General features: G+C 39.0%; 1 protein-coding gene across 19 annotated transcripts in view; it reads right to left on the bottom strand.

Annotated features, from left to right (window-relative positions):
* Positions 1–21,007, bottom strand: part of KMT2C (lysine methyltransferase 2C) — a 273,989-nt gene that overhangs the window by 229,316 nt on the left and 23,666 nt on the right. For 11 of the 19 annotated variants that reach the window (XM_032244935.1, XM_032244940.1, XM_032244951.1 and 8 more), the window contains exons 1-2: positions 18,363–18,521; positions 1,574–1,662 (exon numbers count right to left, since the gene is read on the bottom strand). In XM_032244935.1, the coding sequence (XP_032100826.1) occupies positions 1,574–1,662; positions 18,363–18,400 (127 nt within the window). In that variant the 5' untranslated portion in view covers positions 18,401–18,521. Of the gene's footprint in view, positions 1–1,573; positions 1,663–18,362; positions 18,522–20,474; positions 20,530–21,007 lie in introns of those variants that run through there. The other 8 variants (XM_032244955.1, XM_032244943.1, XM_032244948.1 and 5 more) reach the window with 3 other exon arrangements.

Raw genomic sequence — 21,007 nt, 5'->3', positions numbered from 1 at the left:
AAGCGAAGAGGTAAGAGTACTGAATAGATGATCAAAAAGGACAATGGAAGAAGCAGAGAAGAGATGAATAGAAAAGCAAATGCTAAATCTTAATGAATGAGAGAGAATACCCAGGAAAAAAGCTGATACATGCAACAAAAAGGGTATATGGTACAGTTTGATAACACTGTTTTAAAGTAAAGTAACTTTCAAGTAATCATTATATTGGGGAAAAAAAATAAAGCTTCACAAAGACTTTTCACTAGTAAAAGTAACAATATATAATACAGAAAAAAATCATATGAAAAAGAACAGAACTTATATAAATTCAAGTTTCAAGTAATATGATACTTGACTAACGTGCACAGAAGGATGAAATTTAGTATTCTCAACTTTCAAGCATCATTTTGTTACTCTAACTAGACCTTATTGGAAAGAAAGATAGGAACTAGAGATCTGAAGACTTTCCAAGAATTATACCTATATGATAGCAATGCATCTGACAACCATAATGATTTTTGGAAAAATATATTTTAAGATACATAACAATTTTTAATTTTCTCATCTCTAACTGTATGATATTCTGTAAGCATCAAGATATATTCAACTTCAGGGAGAATGCCTATCACTGTGTCTAAATTCTATCTAACAACTGTTGAAAACTTTGCCAATGAGGGACTATCTCCTATAGGTATCCTCTAAATACAATATGAATCACAGTCCCTTTGATAACTTATCACTGACGTGTAAATTTTGGAAGCTGCTTTGGGCAACCAACTCTAGCTACCTTTTGCAGATGCACAACATACAACAGTTTATTTATTTTTTTTTTTTGAGCGGAGTTTTGCTGTTGTTGCCCAGACTGGAGTGCAATGGCACGATCTTGGCTCACCGCAACCTCCGCCTCCTGGGTCCAAGCAATTCTCCTGCCTCAGCCTCCCGAGTAGCTGGGACTACAGGCATGCACCACCATGCCCAGCTAATTTTTGTATTTTTAGTAGAGACGAGGTTTCACCTTGTTGACTGGGATGGTCTCGATCTCTTGACCTCGTGATCCACCCACCTCGGCCTCCCAAAGTGCTGGGATTATAGGCATGAGCCACCGCGCCCAGCCACAACAGTTTATTTAAGGGCACCTAAAAGTCCAGCAGACCAGAAACAATTTGGCCTAGTTTGGCCTAGCATTTCATAATATTAATTCCATAATAAAACATATTACTTTTTTCAATGCACATATTAACAAAATAAGCTTTAAACAAACACTAGATGGTTCATAGGCCAGAATATGCTATGAGCAATCATACTGTCTGGATTATTGTTTCTCCTAGTCTTTATTTTGTTTTGATAAAACATTTATCTTCAGATATAAAATAATTATACTAAATCAGGGCTTAGGGGAAAAGGAGAGAGAGCTAGCTCAGTTTTTTTCACTTTGTCATTAGTCATCAAAACTACTTAGGCAGATGGAAAGCTTAAGAGTTCAGTATAAAGACAAATGCTTAATAACAGAATATTGCTATACAAATGCTGTATGCAGTGTATGGACATATACAAAGTATTATACACATTCTTATAAATTCTTGAGTTCTGATACCTGTTTCCATAATAGTTTCCGTCTCTGTTGTCTCCAGCCCATCCATGCTGTCCTCATCTTCCACTGCAGTCTTCCCCCTACTTCGAGGTCTACAGAAAAAGAAATAAGTATATATTAGTTAATAAATTTTAAGGCTTAGACTTATATTCAACATAAAGCACAATTTGAAGGTACACAAAATAAATAATTTGGGCATTTTTCCAGCATTTTACCATATCAAGTAGAAAATATCAGAGTTTACAGTCTTTTTCTTCCTTAAATCCAGCACTTCGTCATACTCTAAATGTGAGAACAAACCCACATGAATATAATTGTGTCCTCACAATTCACTTAAGTACTTCTCACTTTGGTTTTGTCCCTCTTTTAGGTAACCTTCTGATGACTCTGTCTACAGTAGTGGCTTTTAACTACATAATGGGTTCTTCACAAAGTTCAAATACCAGGTTTTACCTCTACATTTAATAAAGTTGACAAGAAATGATCAGATATACGGTGACTGTGATGCAGATGACTAAAAAACAAAATTTTTAAAATTAAGCATGATTATAATCAGGTCTACCTTACAAGTATAATAAAATTTAATTTACAAACACTTCAGGAAAGTAAAATAAAGCTAAGAGTCACAGTAAGGTGACATTCCTGATGCAAAGCAATTAACAAAAAAAAAACAAAACACAACTACAGCTCTTAAATTTTGTGAATTATCCTAAATAAGGCATAGAATTGAGTAAAAGAGGCCAGGCGCGATGGCTCACGCCTGTAATCCCAGCACTTTAGGAGGCCAAGGTGGGCGGATCACGAGGTCAGAAGTTTGAGACTAGCCTGGTCAACATGGTGAAACCCCATCTATACTAAAAATACAAAAATTAGCAGGGCGTGGTAGTGCATGCCTGTAGTTCCAAGCTACTCAGGAAGCTGAAGCAGGAGAATCACTTGAACCCCGGAGGCAGAGGCTACAGTGAACCAAGATCATGCCACTGCACGCTGGCCTAGGCAACAGACCAAGACTCCATCTCAAAAAATAAAAATATATAAATAGAAATGAGTAAAAGAAAAATTAATAACACATAAGAGCGACAAGATGTTAAACATAAAAACTTAGAAACTTACAAAGCATTAACCTGTAATCCCAGCTACTCAGGAGGCTGAGGCAGGAGAATCACTTGAACCCAGGGAGCGGAGTTGCAGTGAGCCGAGGTCACACCATTGCACTCCAGCGTGGGCAACAAGAGTGAAACTCCCTCTCAAAAAAATAAAAAAATAAAAAATAATAAAATAAAAACTTAACCAACCTAAACCACATCTATAACTTAAGAATATATTAAAAACTAAAGTGATCGGCCAGGCATGGTGGCTCACCCATAATTCCAGTATTTTGGGAGGCCACGGCAGGCAGATCACTTGAGATCCAGCCTGGCCAACATGGTAAAACTCTATCTCTACTAAAAAAAAAAAATACAAACATTAGCTGGGCATGGTGGCGCATGCCTGTATTCCCAGCTACTCAGGAGGCTGAGACAGGAAAACTGCTTGAAACTGTGAGGCAGAGATCGCAGTGAGCAAGGATTGTGCCACTGTATACCCCAGCTTGGGCAACAGAGCAACGCTGTCTCAAAAAAAAAAAAAAAAAAAAAAAAAAAAAAAAGTCTAACTCATTTCATAAATTATTAAAAACCATCAAAAAGTCATCCTTAACCAAAAATAACAAAATTAAAAGGACATATCTGAATCAGAATTCCAACACTGTCAAAAACTATAAATGAAAACAAAAAACTGAGTACAATCCTATTGAATATAATCAGAATGCCAGGATGATTCAATAGTAGAAATTTGTTAATATTATATAACACGGCCGGGCGCAGTGGCTCAAGCCTGTAATCCCAGCACTTTGGGAGGCCGAGGCGGGTGGATCACGAGGTCAAGAGATCGAGACCATCCTGGTCAACATGGTGAAACCCCGTCTCTACTAAAAATACAAAAAATTAGCTGGGCATGGTGGTGCGTGCCTGTAATCCCAGCTACTCAGGAGGCTGAGGCAGGAGGATTGCCTGAACCCAGGAGGCGGAGGTTGCGGTGAGCCGAGATCGCGCCATTGCACTCCAGCCTGGGTAACATGAGTGAAACTCCGTCTCAAAAAAAAAAAAAAAAAAATTATATAACAAGTCAAACAGTCAAAATAGCATCATTTCAAACTTCACAGGGAAAGAGGGGAAAGAGGGCAGAACTAAATAAAAAGACTACAAAACCTGAAAGACGAAAAAGAGTGATAAAGGATAAAACACTCTACAGTGGATCTTACTGTTCATGGACAAAAGGAAAGAATATCTTTAGATTTTATTAAGTAGTTGTTTTTAAATTTGATAGAAAACATTCAAATAAAGTAGGAAGAAGGGATGAGAAAATATGATCGATCCAATAGCAGGCAGAAAAGGAGTGAAAATGAATAGTACATAGAAAATAACATAAAAAGATAAATATAAATAGGAATTTTCACAATAAATATAAATGGTTTAAACTGTCATAATGATAAAAAGATTAATTTATTTTGATAACTCAAAAGAACTTCAGATTATATAAAGCAAACATTTACAGAACAAAGAGAAATTGACAACTGATCATTAGAGAGATTTTAATATCCCACTCTCAGAAGCTGACAGAGGAAACATTATAGTTTGAAGCATTTTAAACAAGTACTTGGACAACACATTTAACAAGCATCAGTAGATTACTCTATCAGTCCTTTGTGTCTGACTCTGTTCAAACACAGTGGATACAGAAATAAATAAAACAAAATCCCTCCCTTCATAAAACTACATTCTATTAAGAGCGAACAGTAAACAAGTATTACACATATAACATCCAAGAAAAGAAAGCAAAGAAAAAGGGACTAGCTATTTTAAATAACAGATTTACAAAATAAATGTTTTAAAATAAAAGTTTTTATGAATAAAGAGCTACTTCAGCACAGAACTGAAGATGAAGCAAACCATACAGATATTTGGGAGAAAAGCACTGCAGTAGAAGGAAAAGCAAATGCAAAATTCTTGAGATTAGACCAAGTGAAGGGGGTTAGAGGAACAAGAAAGATATATGGTGTCTGGAACACAGTCAGCGGTAGGGGGTAAGACGACGTGAGGTCTAAGAATTTTTTTTGAAATAAGATCATTTTGTTTAGAAATCTGTAGACCAATATAAGAACTAGGAACCAGGAGACTAGAAATCCTTAAAATAATCCTACCATGGCTACTTCCATAAGAATAGAGAATGAGAAATTAATTCAAATGATATTATGGAAGTAATACCCATTTTTAAAGAAACTGAAAACCATAAGGTTTAGCTGGCTTTTTAACTTAATCTGTCAGACCAATGTTCTACTCTTTTATGAGTTTTTTTCTCCATTATCTGGACCATCACCACTGTCCATGCTGGGTTTTTTTGGCAGTGTGGGGGAGGGGGCGGCGGGTAACAATTGGCTTTATTTCAAGCTTGTTCTGTCTAGTTTATAATATCCATCAACATATCAGTTATCTGCATTCCCCTACTTCTTAAAAAAGAACTTTGATTTTAATTTTTGCTTTTAAAATGTTTTCTTCCAGTTTCTCCCACCCTTGGTTTTGGCGCTAGGAAGACATGCTTTTTATGTTCATTAATTCATCAGAATTCCTTTCCTTCCAGCCAATGGACCAGCTTATTAACATCACATCACTTTAAAACTTCTTTTATTTCATTGGTGTCCTTCTTATTGCTGTTCATTGGCTTCTGGCATATGACTTTTCTTACTAATCAAACATGAATTTCTGAATGCAAAAGATAATGGTCTCTTAACCCTTTCATTTCAGTGTTCTTCACTTCACTTTATTAATAAGAAATGTGAAGTAAAACAATACAACTAACTTGGCCAGGCGCGGTGGCTCACGCCTGTAATCCCAGCACTTTGGGAGGCCAAGGCGGGTGGATCAACCTGAGGTCAGGTGTTCAAGACCAGCTTGGCCAACATGGTGAAACCCCATCTCTACTAAAAATACAAAAATTAGCAGGGCATGGTGCTATGCATCTGTAATCCCAGCTACTCTGCAGGCTGAGGCAGGAGAATCGCTTGCACCTGGGAGGGAGAGGTTGCACTGAGTCAAGATCACACCATTGCACTCCAGCCTGGGCAACAAAGCAAGACTCCGTCTTAAAAAAAAAAAAAAAAAAAAAAAAAAACCACAATACAACTAACTTTATTTGAGAAAATTTTCTACCAAAACGTAATGTTCCATATTAATCTCAGAAGCTGAAACCAACTTGAGTTCCTAAAGTAGTAAAAGAGACTTCTACATAAAGCTACATGGGAGTAAGACAGGTCAAAATTACCTCCAGCCATAAACAACTAGAAAACCAGACCAATATAAGAAACAACCATTATCAGACACTGGACAACACGCAAGGCAAAGCCAGCAAAGGGAAAGAAACAAGGTGAACCCCTACCATGGCACAGTCCTTTCTGCCTGGAGTTAATTTAGAAACTATCACACTGAGAGAGGAACCCAAAATGAGAACTGAAATGAGAAGACAGAAATCATACGTTCAGGTGGCTCGAGAAGGCTAGAATTTGCGGGGCAGAGTACCTAAAAGAAGAGAGGTATTCAGAGAAAGAGGTCCAGAAATCTGCACAGGGATATCCTTGAGTTTCAACTGAATACCAATCTGCACACGTGTGCTGTGAAATCCCAGAAGACTGAACAAGAACAACTTCCAGGGACAGCACAATCACAGAAGAACTGTAATAAGAACAATTCCTAGAGCTCACAGAAAGCTGGGAATCAACTGTATTGTCTCTAGCCAGAGTGGCAAGACCTCAGTGACTATGTAACATATTCAGCAGAGACCAGAGTGAGACACACTTTTAGGAGCAGGGGTAAATGAGCCACAGAACAAATGCTCTTCTAGACCATCCCTAAAAGAACTGACAAGTAAGTCTCAACATATCCTTAGAGAGACTCTGTATGAAAAAATAAATAAAACAATTGAACCAAAATGATTCACAACTAACTTAACTACTGGGTGTAATCCAGCTTTTATAAATATGACTCATATGCACAAGAATGTACAGAAGACATATAATATGAGAAGAAATAGAAGATACTAAAAGAAACACGGAACTCAGAAAGGTAATATCAAAAGATAACATCAAATGCAAATTTCACATTGAAAAGTTAACATGTGATTAGAAATGACAAAAGAAAAGATCACTACTCGTAAAGATATAACAAAAAAAATCTATTCAAAATAAAGAACAGTGTGAAAACTGACAAACACAGTTACAGTACCCTGTGGGATAATAGCAACCTACCTAACATGTATGAGGTTGGGGTTAAACGGATGGGGACAAAAAATCATTTAGTGAAATAATTACCAGTAAACTTTAAAAGCTATATGATTATAAACCCATAGATCCAAGAACAACAAAATCTCAAACAGACAGACTCTCACACACACACACACACACACACACACACACACACACACACAGACACACACCCCAGTAAGGTACTTTACAGTCAAACTGAAAAGAAAAAAGTATTAAAAGCAGCCAAAGAAAATGCACATTGCCTAAAGAGGGACTAAAGTAAGAATGACTGCAGGCTTCTCACCTGAAACTATGTAAGCTAGAAGACAGTAAAAAACATATTTAAAGCACTCCAGGGAAAATTAAAGGAAAAAACTCTATAAACACTGAACAAAACATGCAGCAAAAAAAAAGTATCCTTCAAAAACAAGAGTAGGCCGGGTGCAGTGGCTCACATGCGTAATCTCAGCACTTTGGAAAGCCAAGGCAGGTGAATCACCTGAGGTCTAGAGTTTGAGACCAGCCTGACCAACACGGTGAAACCCTGTCTCTACTACAAAGCACAAAAATTAACCAGAGTGCTGGCAGATGCCTGTAATCCCAGCTACTTGGGAGGCTGAGGTAGGAGAATTGCTCAAACCAGCAGGCGGAAGTTGCAGTGAGCACAGATCGCATCGCTGCATTACAGATTGGGTAGCAGAGCGCGACTCTGTCTCCGACCCCCCCCCCCCCCAAAAAAAAAAAGAAAGAAAGAAAATAAACAGTTAACTAAAAACTTCTTCCTTTCTTTTCCTTTTCTTCTTTTGAGATCTTTTGAGATGGAGTCTCGCTATGTTGCTCAGGCTGGTCTCAAGCAATCCTCCCACTTTGCCTTCCCAAAGGACTGGGATTATAGGCATAAGCCTCCTGGCCTAGTGTTCCGTTTCAAAGTGTGCTTTGTCTGATATTAACATTGCCACTCCAGCTTAATTTTGATTAGTGTTTGCATGTTTTATCTTTCTCTTTAAATATGTCATTGTATTTCAATTGTCTTTCATGTAGACAGCATATAATTGAGTCTAAAATAGGTTTTATTATTAGCTTGGTATGGTGGCACGTGCCTATAGTCCCAGGTACTCAAGGTGGGAAGAACACTTGACAAAAACAACCCAATTCAAAACTGAGCAAAGAACTTGCATAGATATTTTCCAAAGAAGTTATACAAATGGCCAAAAGCACATGAAAAGATGCTCACGATAATTATTAGAAAAATGAAAAATCAAAACTAAGAGATACCACCTGACACACATTAGGATGGCTACTATCAAAAATAAAAAACAGAATAACAAATGTTGGTAAGGATGTGGAGAAACCGAAACACTGCTGCATAGGTGGAAAGAACACAAAATGATATGGACACTGGAAGACCGTACAGCAGTTTATCAAAAAGTTAAAAATAGAATTACCATAAGATCCACAATTTCTACTTCTGGGTATATGCCAAAAAGAATGGGAAGTAGAGTCTCAAGTAGATATTTATACACCCATGTTCACAGCAGCATTATCCACAATAAATAAAACATGAAGGCAACCAAAGTGTCCATCAATTAACAGATAAGTAAAATGTGGTACGGACATACCATGGATTATTATGCTGCCTTAAAAAGGAAGAAATTTCTGACATATGCGATACTACAATATACATGAACCTTGACAACAACCTCCTAAGTGAATTGAACCAGTAACAACAGCAACAAAAAAAGTAGACGATTTAACTTACATAAAGTACTAAGAGTAGTTAAAATCAGAGACAGAAAGTAGAATGGTAGTTGTCAGAGGCTGAGAGAAGGGAGAAACTGGGAGTTATTATTTAATGGCTATAAAATGTGAGTTTTACAAAATAAAAAGAGCTATGAAAAATAGTGGTAATGGTCACATATATTATGAATGTATCTAACATCACTAAAATGTACACTTAAAAATAGTTAAGGGCCAGGCATGGTGGCTCACACCCGTAATCTCAGCATTTTGGGAGGCCAAGGCAGGCAGATCACTTGAGGTCAGGAGTTCAAGACTAACCTGGCCAATGTGGCAAAACCCCATCTCTACTAAAAATAAAAATACAAAAGTTGGCTGGGTGTGGTGGCACACGCCTGTAACCCCCGCTGCTCGGGAAGCTGAGGCAGGAGAATCACTTCAACCCGGGAAGCGCAGGCTGCAGTGAACCAAGATCACCCCACTCACTGCACTCCAGCCTAAGGAGTGAGGCCCCAGCTCAAAAAGAGGGGGGGAAAAAAAAGGCAAATTATTTTTTGTGTATATTCTAACATAACTTTTTTTTGAAAGTCAAAGAAATCAAAATCTGATTGTTTGGAAAGATCAATAAAACTGACAAGCTTCTATCAAAACTAACATACACAATAAAGGACTATTATGGTCTGAATATCATTTGCCCCACCAAATCTCATGTTGAATCTTGGTCCCGAATGTAGCAGTGTTGACAGATGGCACCTTTAAAGGGTGATTAGGTTGTTAAGAGGGATTAATGTCATTCTCAAGGGAGTTCTGACTCTGGTAGAAGTGGACCCACAAGAGTGGGTTGTTATAAAGTGAGGATGCCTTTTGTGTTTGGCCTCTCTTTGCAAACATGTCCTTCCCTTGCAATTCTCTGTCATGTTATGACATAGCACAAGCCCTCACCACATGTGGCCACTCATCTTAGACTTCTCAGCCTGCAGAACCATGAACTAAATAAATCTTTTTCCTTTATAAATTACCTAGTCTTGAATATTTTGTTATAGAAACAGAAAATGAACTAAAACAGGAATGAAAGGAATTTCACTACAGGCCTCATGGATACTGAAAGGACAATAAAAGAGTAGTATAAACAACTCCACGTACGTTAAGTTTGCTATCTTTAAAAAAAATGAACCAATTCATAGGAAATGACAAACTACCAAAACACACCCAAGATGAAATGTGTAACCTGAACAGCTCTGTAACTATTTAAAAAATTGAATTTATAGTATGAAATCTTCTGAAATAACAAGCTCCAGGCCCAGATGTTTTCACTAATTCTATCCAACATTTTAAGATGAGGTAACACCAACTCTACAGAATCCCCTCCAGAAAACAGGAGGGGGTAGCACTTCTCCACTCATTTAATGTGGGCAGCATTATCCTAAAACGAAAATCAGGCAAAGACAATACAAAGAAGCTAAACTAAAGACCAATTTCCAAAGTCAACATAAACACAAAAATCATCAATATATTAGCAAATCAAAATCAGGAACATAAAAAGAGTTATATACCACACCATGTGGGGTTTATCCTAGGAATGCTACACTTGTTCAGTATTCCAAAAATCAATCAATGTAATCCACTGTGTTAGAAGTCTAAATCACTGGTCAACAAACTATGGTCCAGAGACCAAATCCAGTCCTGAACTTGGCCTCTGTAATAATTTTATTGGAATAAAATCATGTATATTTGTTTACATACTGTCTACATCTGCTTTCATGCAACAACAGCAGATATGAGCAGTTACAACAGACAGCATAGAGCCAACAAAGCCTACTACGTGACCCCTTTAAAGAAAAAAATGTGGGAGGTCACCACCATTAAACACTCCTAACAAGAAATGCTAAAGGAAGTTATCTGCATTGAAGCAAAAGAACTCTAAAAACATATTAAAGAATAAAACTCACTGTAAAGATAATATATTCAAATTCAGAATACCCCAATACTGTAATGGTTTGTCCCTCAATCACATTTAAGTCTAGTATAAGGAAACAAAAGTATTAAATATTAACTATAGATACAATAATTTGGTAATGGATACACGATATATAAAAGATATACTATGAAATCAGTAACATAAAATGTGAAAGAAGCTAAATGTAAGTTTTGGTATACTGTTGAGGATATCAGTTTAAAACAGACTATTAACACTATTAAGATGTATTATGTAAGCTTCCTGGTAACCACAAAGAAAAGGCCTGTAGTAGATACATGAAACTTTACCGAAAAGAAGTAAAGCATATCACTATCAAAAAAAAATCATCAAATCACAAAGGAAGATAGCAAGAGAGGAAGACTGAAACAAAGAAACAGGAGTCAGAAAAATTGACAAAATGGTAGTAACTACTTACCTATCAATAATTATTTTAAATGGAAATAAATAAACACTCACATAGATTGGCTGAGTGGAGTTGTGGGTTTTTTTTTTTTTGGGAGACAAAGTCATGCTCTGTTGCCCAGGCTGGAGTGCAGTGGCACGATCTTGGCTCACTGCAACCTCTGCCTCCCAGGTTCAAGCGATTCTCCTGCCTCAGACTCCCAAGTAGCTGGACTACAAGTGTCCACCACCATGCCCAGCTAATTTTTTTGCGTTTTTAGTAGAGACGGGGTTTTACTATGTTAGCCAGGATGGTCTCAATCTCCTGGCCTCATGATCACCTCCGCCTCCCAAAGTGCTGGGATTATAGGTGTAAACCATCGCACCTGGCCTTTTTTTTTTTTTTTTTACTTTTTCATTTTATTTTATGTTTTTTGAGATAGGAGTCTCACTCTGTAGCCTAGGCTGGAGTCCAGCTAGTGAGCGCATGATCTCCACTCATTGCAACCTCCACCTCCTAGATTCAAGTAGTTCTCCCATCTCAGCCTCCTGAGTAGCTGAGATTACACGAACACACCCCACACCTGGCTAATTTTTTGTATTTTTAGTAGAGACAGAGTTTCACCCTATTGGCCATTCTGGTCTCGAACTCTTGACCTCAGGTGATCCACCTGCCTCAGCCTCCCAAAGTGCCGGGATTACAGGCGTGAGCCACCGCATGTAGCCTGAGTGGATTTTTAAAAACAACATCCAACTAGATGCTGCTTACAAGATACATAAAACATAGAAAATCAAATGCATATCACTACCAAAAAATCATCAAATCACAAATGAAGACAGCAAGAGAGGCAGATTGGAACAAAGAAACTACAAGAGACAGAAAATTTGACAAAATGGCAGTAGTAACTCCTTACCTATCAATACTTATTTTCAATAAAAGAGTGCAATGGCACGATCTCAGCTCACTGCAACCTCCACCTCCCAGGTTCAAGTGATTCTCCTGCCTCAGCCTCCCCAGTAGCTGGGATTACAGGCACCGGTTACCATGCCCAGCTAATTTTTGTTTGTTTAGTAGAGGCAGTGTTTCACCATGTTGTTAAGGCTGGTCGCGAACTCCTAACCTCAGGTGATCCACCCACCTCAGTGTCCCAAAGTGCTGGGATTACAGGTGTGAGCCACCACGCTGGCTGAGTGGATTTTTAAAAATAAGATCCAATGATATGCTGCCTACAAGAGACTCTCTTTAGCTTTAAAGGACTGAAGCAGAAAGTGAAGAGATGGAAAAAGATATTCCACACAAATACTAACCAAAGACAGCAGAGATCCCTACATTAAGATAAAATAGACTTTAAGTCACAAAGTGTTACAAGAGATCAGAGATCAATTCATCAAGAGAATGTAACATTTATAAATATATACATACCCCAATTTGGAGCACCTAACAATATAAAGCACTATCAACAGAACTAAAGGGGAAATAGCAATACAGTAAGAGTGGGAAACTTAAATACTCCACTTTCAACAATGGATAAGTAATCCAGACAAAAATCAGTAAGGAAACACAGACTTGAGCAACATAACAGACCAAATGGACCTAAAAGACACCTACAGAACATTCCAGCCAACAGCAGCTGAATATACATTCTTCTTAAGCATACACAGAATATTCTCCAGGATAGATCACGTTAGGCCACAAAACAAGTCTTAACAAATTCAAGAAGAATGAAATCATTTCAAGTATTTTTTTTTTTTTTTTTTTTTTTTGAGACAAAGTCTCGCACTGTCACCCAGGCTGTAGTGCAGTGGCGTGATCTCGGCTCACTGTAATCTCCACCTACTGGGTTCAAGCAATACTTCTGCCTCAGCCTACCAAGTAGCTGAGACTACAGGTGTGTGCCACCAAGCCCAGCTAATTTTTTTTGTATGTTTAGTAGGGACGGGGTTTGGCCAGGATGGTCTTAATCTCCTGACCTCATGATCCACCTGCCTTGGCCTCCCAAAGTGCTGAGATTAGAGGCATGAGCCACCATGCCCGGCCTCATTTCAAGTACCTTTCTAACAACAATGGTATGAAACTAGAAATCAAAGACAGAGGAAGAAAACTGGAAAATCAGGCAGGGCGTGGTGGCTCACGCCTATAATCCAAGCACTTTGGAGGCCAGGGCAGGCGGATCACCTGAGGTCGGGAGTTCAAGACCAGCCTGACCAACACGGTGAAACCCTGTCTTTAAAAAGAAAAAAGAAAACTGGAAAATTCACAAAGAAATCAAAAGGGAAATTCAGGCCGGGTGCGGTGGCTCACGCCTGTAATCCCAGCACTTTAGGAGGCCGAGGCGGGTGGATCACGAGGTCAAGAGATCGAGACCATCCTGGTCAACATGGTGAAACCCCGTCTCTACTAAAAACTACAAAAAATTAGCTGAGCATGGTGGCGCGTGCCTGTAATCCCAGCTACTCAGGAGGCTGAGGCAGAAGAATTGCCTGAACCCAGGAGACGGAGGTTGCGGTGAGCCGAGATCGCGCCAGTGCACTCCAGCCTGGGTAACAAGAGCGAAACTCCGTCTCAAAAAAAAAAAAAAAAAAAAAAAAAAAAGGGAAATTCTATTAATGTGGTTATCATATTTACAAATCAGGGAAAATGATCATCTCAATAAATGCAGAAAAAAATCAGACACAAATGCAGTCAGACTTCTGTGTCCATGAGTTCTCCATCTGTAAATCCAAATGACTATGGATCAAAAACATACATTTATTATTTTATTACTCTAACTGTATACTCCATGAAGACTGGAATTCTGTTCTATTCACTGCTGCACCCCCAACACCTAACAGCACCAGATGAAACATAAGCACTCAATATATGTTTTGTTGAATGAATAGATGGTTCTGTAACTCAGGAAAAAAATATGAAATTAAATTACAAATATTTAGATAACAGCCTAACAATTCTGAAAATAAACAAGCTACAGTTCTGCCTCCACTGAACAAAATAGTAACATTTCACAGGGAGTCAAACTTCAACACAAAGCCACTTAACATTGGATGTTGTTGACATTAAGCTAAGTGATAAGAAATAAGAGACTTTAACACCATAAAGGAAGAGGCAAAAATGTCATAATTGGCAGAAAATATCACCAATGTCTATTTAGAAAATACAAGTTTATCATGTGAAATGTTAAGGGTTCTTTAAGACTGTCAGATCAACATAGTAACATACAAGCATAAGCTTTCCTATACAGCACATTGAACAAACAGTAGAAATAATCTATTCTACTGCAATGGAAAGAGGTATCAACAATAACGTTACTAGAAATAACTTTAATAAGAAATATAAAACTCATAAATATAAAAAAACAGTATCTTGAGACACAAACCTAATTTTTAAAAAAAAGGGACAAAGAGTATGAACAAGTAATTCATTTTTAAACAAGAAATTCAGACAAAATTAATCAACCCATAGAGTAAGATAAAGCATTCAACTTCACCAAGTAATCAGGGAAATCGAATAATTATATGAGAAATGAAAAATACTGGCTGGGTGCGTTAGCTCATGTCTGTAATCCCAGCACTTTGGGAGGCCAAAGCGGGTGGGTCACTTGAGGCCAGGAGGGAGACTAGCCTGGCCAACATGGTGAAACCCTGTCTCTACTAAAAATACAAAAATTAGCCAGGCTTGGTGCTGCACACCAGTAGTACCAGCTACTCAGGAGGCTGAGACACAAGAATTGCTTGAACCTGGGAGGTGGAGGTTGCAGTGACCCAAGACTGTACAACTGCACTCCAGCCTGAACAAGACAGCAAGATTCTGTCTCAAGAAATAATAATAAATAATAATAAAAATTGAAAAGCAATAAATTGTTTAATCATTTTTAAAGGGAATGAATGAGAAAAACAAATTCTCGATAGAAAAATAACAAACACAGGCCGGGTACAGTGGCTCACGCCTGTAATCCAGCACTTCAGGAGGCCGAGGCGGGCGGATCACGAGGTCAGGAGACTAAGACCATCCTGGCCCACATGATGAAACTCCATCTCTACTAAAAATACAAAAAAGTTAGCTGGGCGTGGTGGCACACACTTGTAGTCCCAAGCTACTCGGTAGGCAGAGGCAGAAGAATTGCTTGAATCCGGGAGGCAGAGATTGCAGTGAGCCGAGATCGTGCCACTGCACTACAGCCTGGGCTACAGTAGGAGACTCCGTCTCAAAAAAAAAAAAAAAAAAAAAAAAAAAAAAAAAAAAAAAACAGAAAGAAAAGTAGCAAATATGGTCCAACAACTGAAAGAGTGAAATAGTCTCTAAACACATGAGATTTTCAACCTAACAATTTTAGAAATGGAAATGAAAGCAAGGAGTATCATTTTACATAACAAATTAGCAAAGAGTGATAACGCACTCTCCTAGTCACATTAGAGGAAAATCGACACTAGTATGAGTGTAAACTGAACAATCAACCAGGTCAGGTGTGGTGGCTCACACCTATAATCCCAGCACTTTGGAAGGCCAAGGTAGACAGATCATGCGGTCAGGAGTTTGAGACCAACCTGGCCAAAATGGTGAAACCCCATCTCTACTAAAAGTATAAAAATTAGCCAAGCATGGTGGTGCACACCTGTCATCCCAGCTACTCAAGAAGCTGAGGCAAGACAACGGCTTGAACCCAGGAGGAAGAGGTCACAGTGAGCCAAGATCACACCACTGCACTCCAGCCTGACCAACAGAGTCTCGCTCTGTTGGTCAGAAAAAAAAAAAAAAAATTGAAGAGAAAAACACAAGGAAAAGATTCATGCAAAATCAGGTTTTCAGAAGTCCCCTGATTAAAAAATAATGTCAAACATTAAGAGGAATATCCATTTTGTTTACAGACATATCTCATTTTACCGATACTGAGTTTTGTTTTGTTTTTGAGACGGAGACTCGTACTGTCACCAGGGCTAGAGTGCAGTGACACAATCTCGGCTCACTGCAACCCCCACCTCCCAGGTTCAAGTGATTCTCCTGCCTCAGCCTCCCAAGTAGCTGTGATTATAGGCGCCTGCCACCATGCCCAGCTAATTTTTTATATATTCTTTTCTTAATAGAGACAGGGTTTCACTATGTTGGCCAGGATGGTTTCAAACTCCTGACCTCATGATCCATCCATCTTGGCCTCCCAAAGTGCTGGGATTACACACATGAGCCACCACACCTAGCCAGATGAGATTTTTTAAATAGTCAAAGTTTTTGGCAACCCTGCATTGAACAAGTTTTTTATTTTATTTAAGACAAGAGTCTTGCTGTGTTGCCCAGCCTGGGGTACAGTGGCACGATCTCAGCTCATGGCAACCTCCATCTCCCAGGTTCAAGCGATTCTCCTGCCTTGGCCTCCCGGGTAGCTGGGATTACAGGCACCCACCACCACGTACAGCTAATTTTTGTATTTTTAGTGGAGACGGGGTTTTGCCATGTTGGCCAGGCTGGTCTTGAACTCCTGACCTCAGGTGATCCACCTACCTTGGCCTCCCCAAAAAGTGCTGGGATTACAGGTGTGAGCCACTGCGCTCAGCCTGAACAAATCTATTCATACCAATTTCCAGCAGCATGCACTCACTTTGTGTCTCTGTGTCACACTTTAGTAATCCTCAAAGTATTTTTAACTTTTTCAATGTTACTGTATCTGTGATAGTGATCTATGATCAGTGACTTTCCCCCCTTTGGTTGATAAAGGGTCTTGTTCTGTCACCCAGGCTAGAGTACAGTGGCACAATCACAGCTCATGGCAGCTTCAACCTTCCAGACAAGTGCTCGGGCTCTTAAGTAGCTGGAACTACATCCATGTACCACCACGCCCAGCTAATTTCTTTATTTTTTATAGAGATAGGGTGTCACCATGGTGCTCTGGCTAGTCTCAATCTCAAGTGATCCTCCTGCCTTGGCCTGCCAAAGTACTGGGATTACAGGAGTGAGCTACCATGTTATCTTTGGTGTTGCTATTGCAGTTGTTTTGGAATACCATGAACCATGCCCATGTAAGACAGCTAATATATAATGTGTGTTCTGACTCCTCCACCAACTAGCCATTCCCTATCTTTCTTTCTACTTCTTTTCAGGCCTCCTGTTTCCACAGACACAATCATTTAAAATTATGCCAATTAGTTAACCCTAATCCTACAATGGCCTCAAAAAATTCAGGTGAAAGGAAGGGTCACATGCCTCTAACTTTAAGTGACAAGCTACAAATGATTAATCTTAGTGGGGAAGGCATATCAAAAAGTGAGAAAGGCCTAAAGCTAGGCCTCTTGTACCAATTAGTCAACTGTGAATGTAAACAAAAAATTCTTAAATGAAATTAAAAGTGCTATGTCAATTAACAAGAAACAATCTTATTGCTAATATGAACAAAGTTTAGTGGTCCATATGGAAGATCAAAGCATCCACAAAACTCCCTTAAGCAAAACGCCTAATCCAGGGCAAGGCTCTAACTTTCTTCAATTCTGTGAAGGATTAGAGAGGTGAGAGAACTGCAGAAGAAAAGCTGGAAGGAAGCAGAGGTTGGTTCATGAGGAAAAATGCTCTTGTCATCACATAAAAGTGCAAAGTCAAGCAGCAAGTGCTGACGTATATGCTGTAGCAAGTTATCCAGAATATCTAGCTAAGATATTGATGGAGACAGCTATGCTAAACAAGATTTTTTTTACGTAGACAAAAGAGCATTCTATTAGAAGAAGATGCCATCTAGGACTTTCACAGCTAGAGAAGGAAAATCAATGCCTTGCTTCAAGGGTCAGGCTCAGGCCACACCTGTAATCCCAGCACTTTGGGAGGCCAAGGTAGGAGAACAGCTTGAGCCCAGGAGTTCAAAGCCAGCCAGGGCAACAAGGCAAGACTGTGTCTCTTTTAAAAATAATAAGTAAGTAAATAAATAAATCAAGCTGACTCTCTTATAAGGGGCTAAGGCCGCTGGTAACCTGAAGTTGAAGCTAATGCTCATTTGCCACTTAAAAAGTCCTAGAGCTCTTAAGAATTATGCTATGGGGGGGAGAGGGATAAATAAATAAATAAAATTTAAAAAATAAAAAAGAAGAAGAATTATGCTATATCTAATCTGTCTGCTCTCTACGTATGGAACAATAGTCTCCTGGATGACTGCACATCTGTTTACAGGATGGCTTACTGAGTATTTCCAGTCCACTGTCAAGACCTTCTGCTAAGAAAAAAAGATTCCTTTCAAAATATCAGCACTCACTAACAATGGACCAGGTCACTAAAGGGCTTTGATAGATATGTTCAGGGAGATGAATGTTACTTTCATGCCTGCCAGTACAATACAACATCTACTCTGCAACCCATGTATAAATGAGTAATTACATTTTTTCACACTTACTGTTTAAGAAATGCATTTCGTAAGGCTAAAGCTGCCATAAAAACTGATTCCTGGCAGGGCGTGGTAGCTCAAGTCCGTAATGCCAACACTTTGGGAGTGTGAGGCAGACGGATCAATTGAAGCAAGGAGTTCGAGACCAGCGTGGCCAACATGGCAAAATGCCGTCTCTACTAAAAATGCAAAAATTAGACAGGTGTGGTGGCATGCATCTGTACTCCCAGATACTTCAGAGGCTGAGTCAGGAGAATCGCTTGAACTGGGAGGCATAGGTTTCAGTGAGCTGAGATCACACCATTGCACCCCAGCCTGGACAACAAAGCGAGACTCCGTCTCAAAAAAAGGGGGGGGATTCCTTTAGTAGGCTTGGGCAAAGTAAGCTGAAAACCTTCTAGAAAAGATTCACCATTATAGAGGCCATTAAGAACATTCATAGCCGGGCGCGGTGGCTCAAGCCTGTAATCCCAGCACTTTGGGAGGCAAAGGCGGGTGGATCACGAGGTCAAGAGATCGAGACCATCCTGGTCAACATGGTGAAACCCCGTCTCTACTAAAAATACAAAAAATTAGCTGGGCATGGTGGTGCGTGCCTGTAATCCCAGCTACTCAGGAGGCTGAGGCAGGAGGATTGCCTGAACCCAGGAGGCGGAGGTTGCGGTGAGCCGAGATCGCGCCATTGCACTCCAGCCTGGGTAACATGAGTGAAACTCCGTCTCCAAAAAAAAAAAAAAAAAAAAAGAACATTCATAATTCATGAGAGGAAGTCAAAATATCAAATCAACATTAACAGGTGTTTGGAAGAAGTTGATTCCAACGCTCACACATGACTTTGATGGGTTCAAGACTCAAGTGGAGGAAGTCACTGCAGATGTAGTAGAAACAGCAAAAGACTTAAAAGTGGAACCTGAAGATGTGACTACTGAATTGCTGCCATCTCATGATAAAACATGAACAGATGAGGAGTTGTTCCTTACAAATGAGCCAAGAAAGTGGTTTCTTAAAGGTGGTTGTGAACACTGTTGAATGACAAACGATTTAGAATACTACATAAACTTGGTTGTCAAAGCAGTGGCAGAGTTTGAGAGGACTGACTCCAATTTTGAAATAAGTTCTACTTACAGGTAAAAATTGCTATCAAACAGCATCACGTGTTACAGAGAAATCTTTCATGAAAGGAAGAGGCAATCAATGTGGCAAACTTCATTGTTGTCTTATTTTAAGAAATTGCCAGAGTAATTTCTTCAGAAATCACTGCTGGGATCAGTCAGCTGCCACCAACATCTAACAGCAAAAATCTTACAATTTGCTGAAAGTTCAGATGATCAGTAGCATTTTTTGGCAATAGAGTATTTTTAAATTAAAGTATGCACATTGGTTTTTTAAAATATAAAGCTATTACACATTTAATAGACTACAGTAGAATATAAACATAATATTTACACGCACTGGTAAAGTATTTGTGTGCCTTGATTTTTGGTGATATTCACTTTATTGTGGTGGTCTATAATGGAACCTGCAGTAGCTCTAAGGTATGCCTGTATTTACTTTGGTACTAATTCTAGATTTACCTCTGCATATATCTGGGTATTTAACTTCCTGGTCTCATGTTTCTTAAATAGTTAATATCAAACAGTAACTCTGAATCATGCAGACCAATTAACAAGGCTGACTTCCAATATTTTCTTCACTCTGAAATAAATATTTCCAACAGCATATTATGCCAGAAGTTCTGGGTTTTGGGGGTATTGTGTCTTAATTTTTCTGTACTCTATTTTCAACTTCAGTGAAATGAAAATATAAGCTCTATCTTCCTTACAGATTTATAAGGAATCAAATGTAATGAAATAAATAAAAGTTTTCCAGTTTCTCCCATCTTCAAAAAACTTCCCCCTGCACTTCATTTCAACAGCCTGGTTTGTAGAAAGCGTCCATGCATGCATGGCCTCCCTCCATTCCCTCATCTTTCATTCATTTCTTGCTCAAGGCCCTCCCAACACCACTGAAACTTATTCCAATGTCCCTTTAAAATAAAAAAAGCAAATTCTAGACCCCATCTTTCCATTCTTTCAGTTGACCTACTTTTTCCAAAACACTGTGCAAAAGTAAAAAAAATACCTAATTGCAGCCAGGGTGCGGTGGTTCGTGCCTGTAATCCTAGCACTTTGGGAGACCAAGGCAGAGGGATCACTTGAGTCCAGGAGTTCAAGGCCAGGCTGGCAACATGGTGAAACCCCATTTCTACAAAAAAATACAAAAAAATTAGCCAGGTATGGTGGTGCATGCTTGTTGTCCCAGCTACATGGGAGGCTAAGGCAAGAGGAACACCTGAGCCCAGGAGGTGGACGCTACAATGAGATCACTGCACTCTAGCCTGGCCAACAGAGTAAGATCCTCTCTCAAAAAAAAATAAAAAATAAAAAAACCTCACTACATACTGAACTATTTGTCAATTAATTTGAAATCCAAAGTTTGTCCTAAAATTATCCGAAAAATAACCAGGGAGGGGCAGGAAATGATGGTATACATGAAATGTAGCTGATTAGCCATGCAGGAATAATTGTTGAAATAAAGTGATAAGAACATGGGGGTTCAATAAAACTTTTTTTTTTTTTTTAAACAGAGTCTCACTCTGTCGCGCAGGCTGGAGT

Source organism: Sapajus apella, unplaced genomic scaffold, assembly GCF_009761245.1.
Source record: "Sapajus apella isolate SASKATOON/1434 unplaced genomic scaffold, GSC_monkey_1.0 scaffold56, whole genome shotgun sequence".
NCBI classification, from domain to species: Eukaryota; Metazoa; Chordata; class Mammalia; order Primates; family Cebidae; genus Sapajus; species Sapajus apella.
This window is presented reverse-complemented; position numbering and strand designations above follow the sequence as displayed.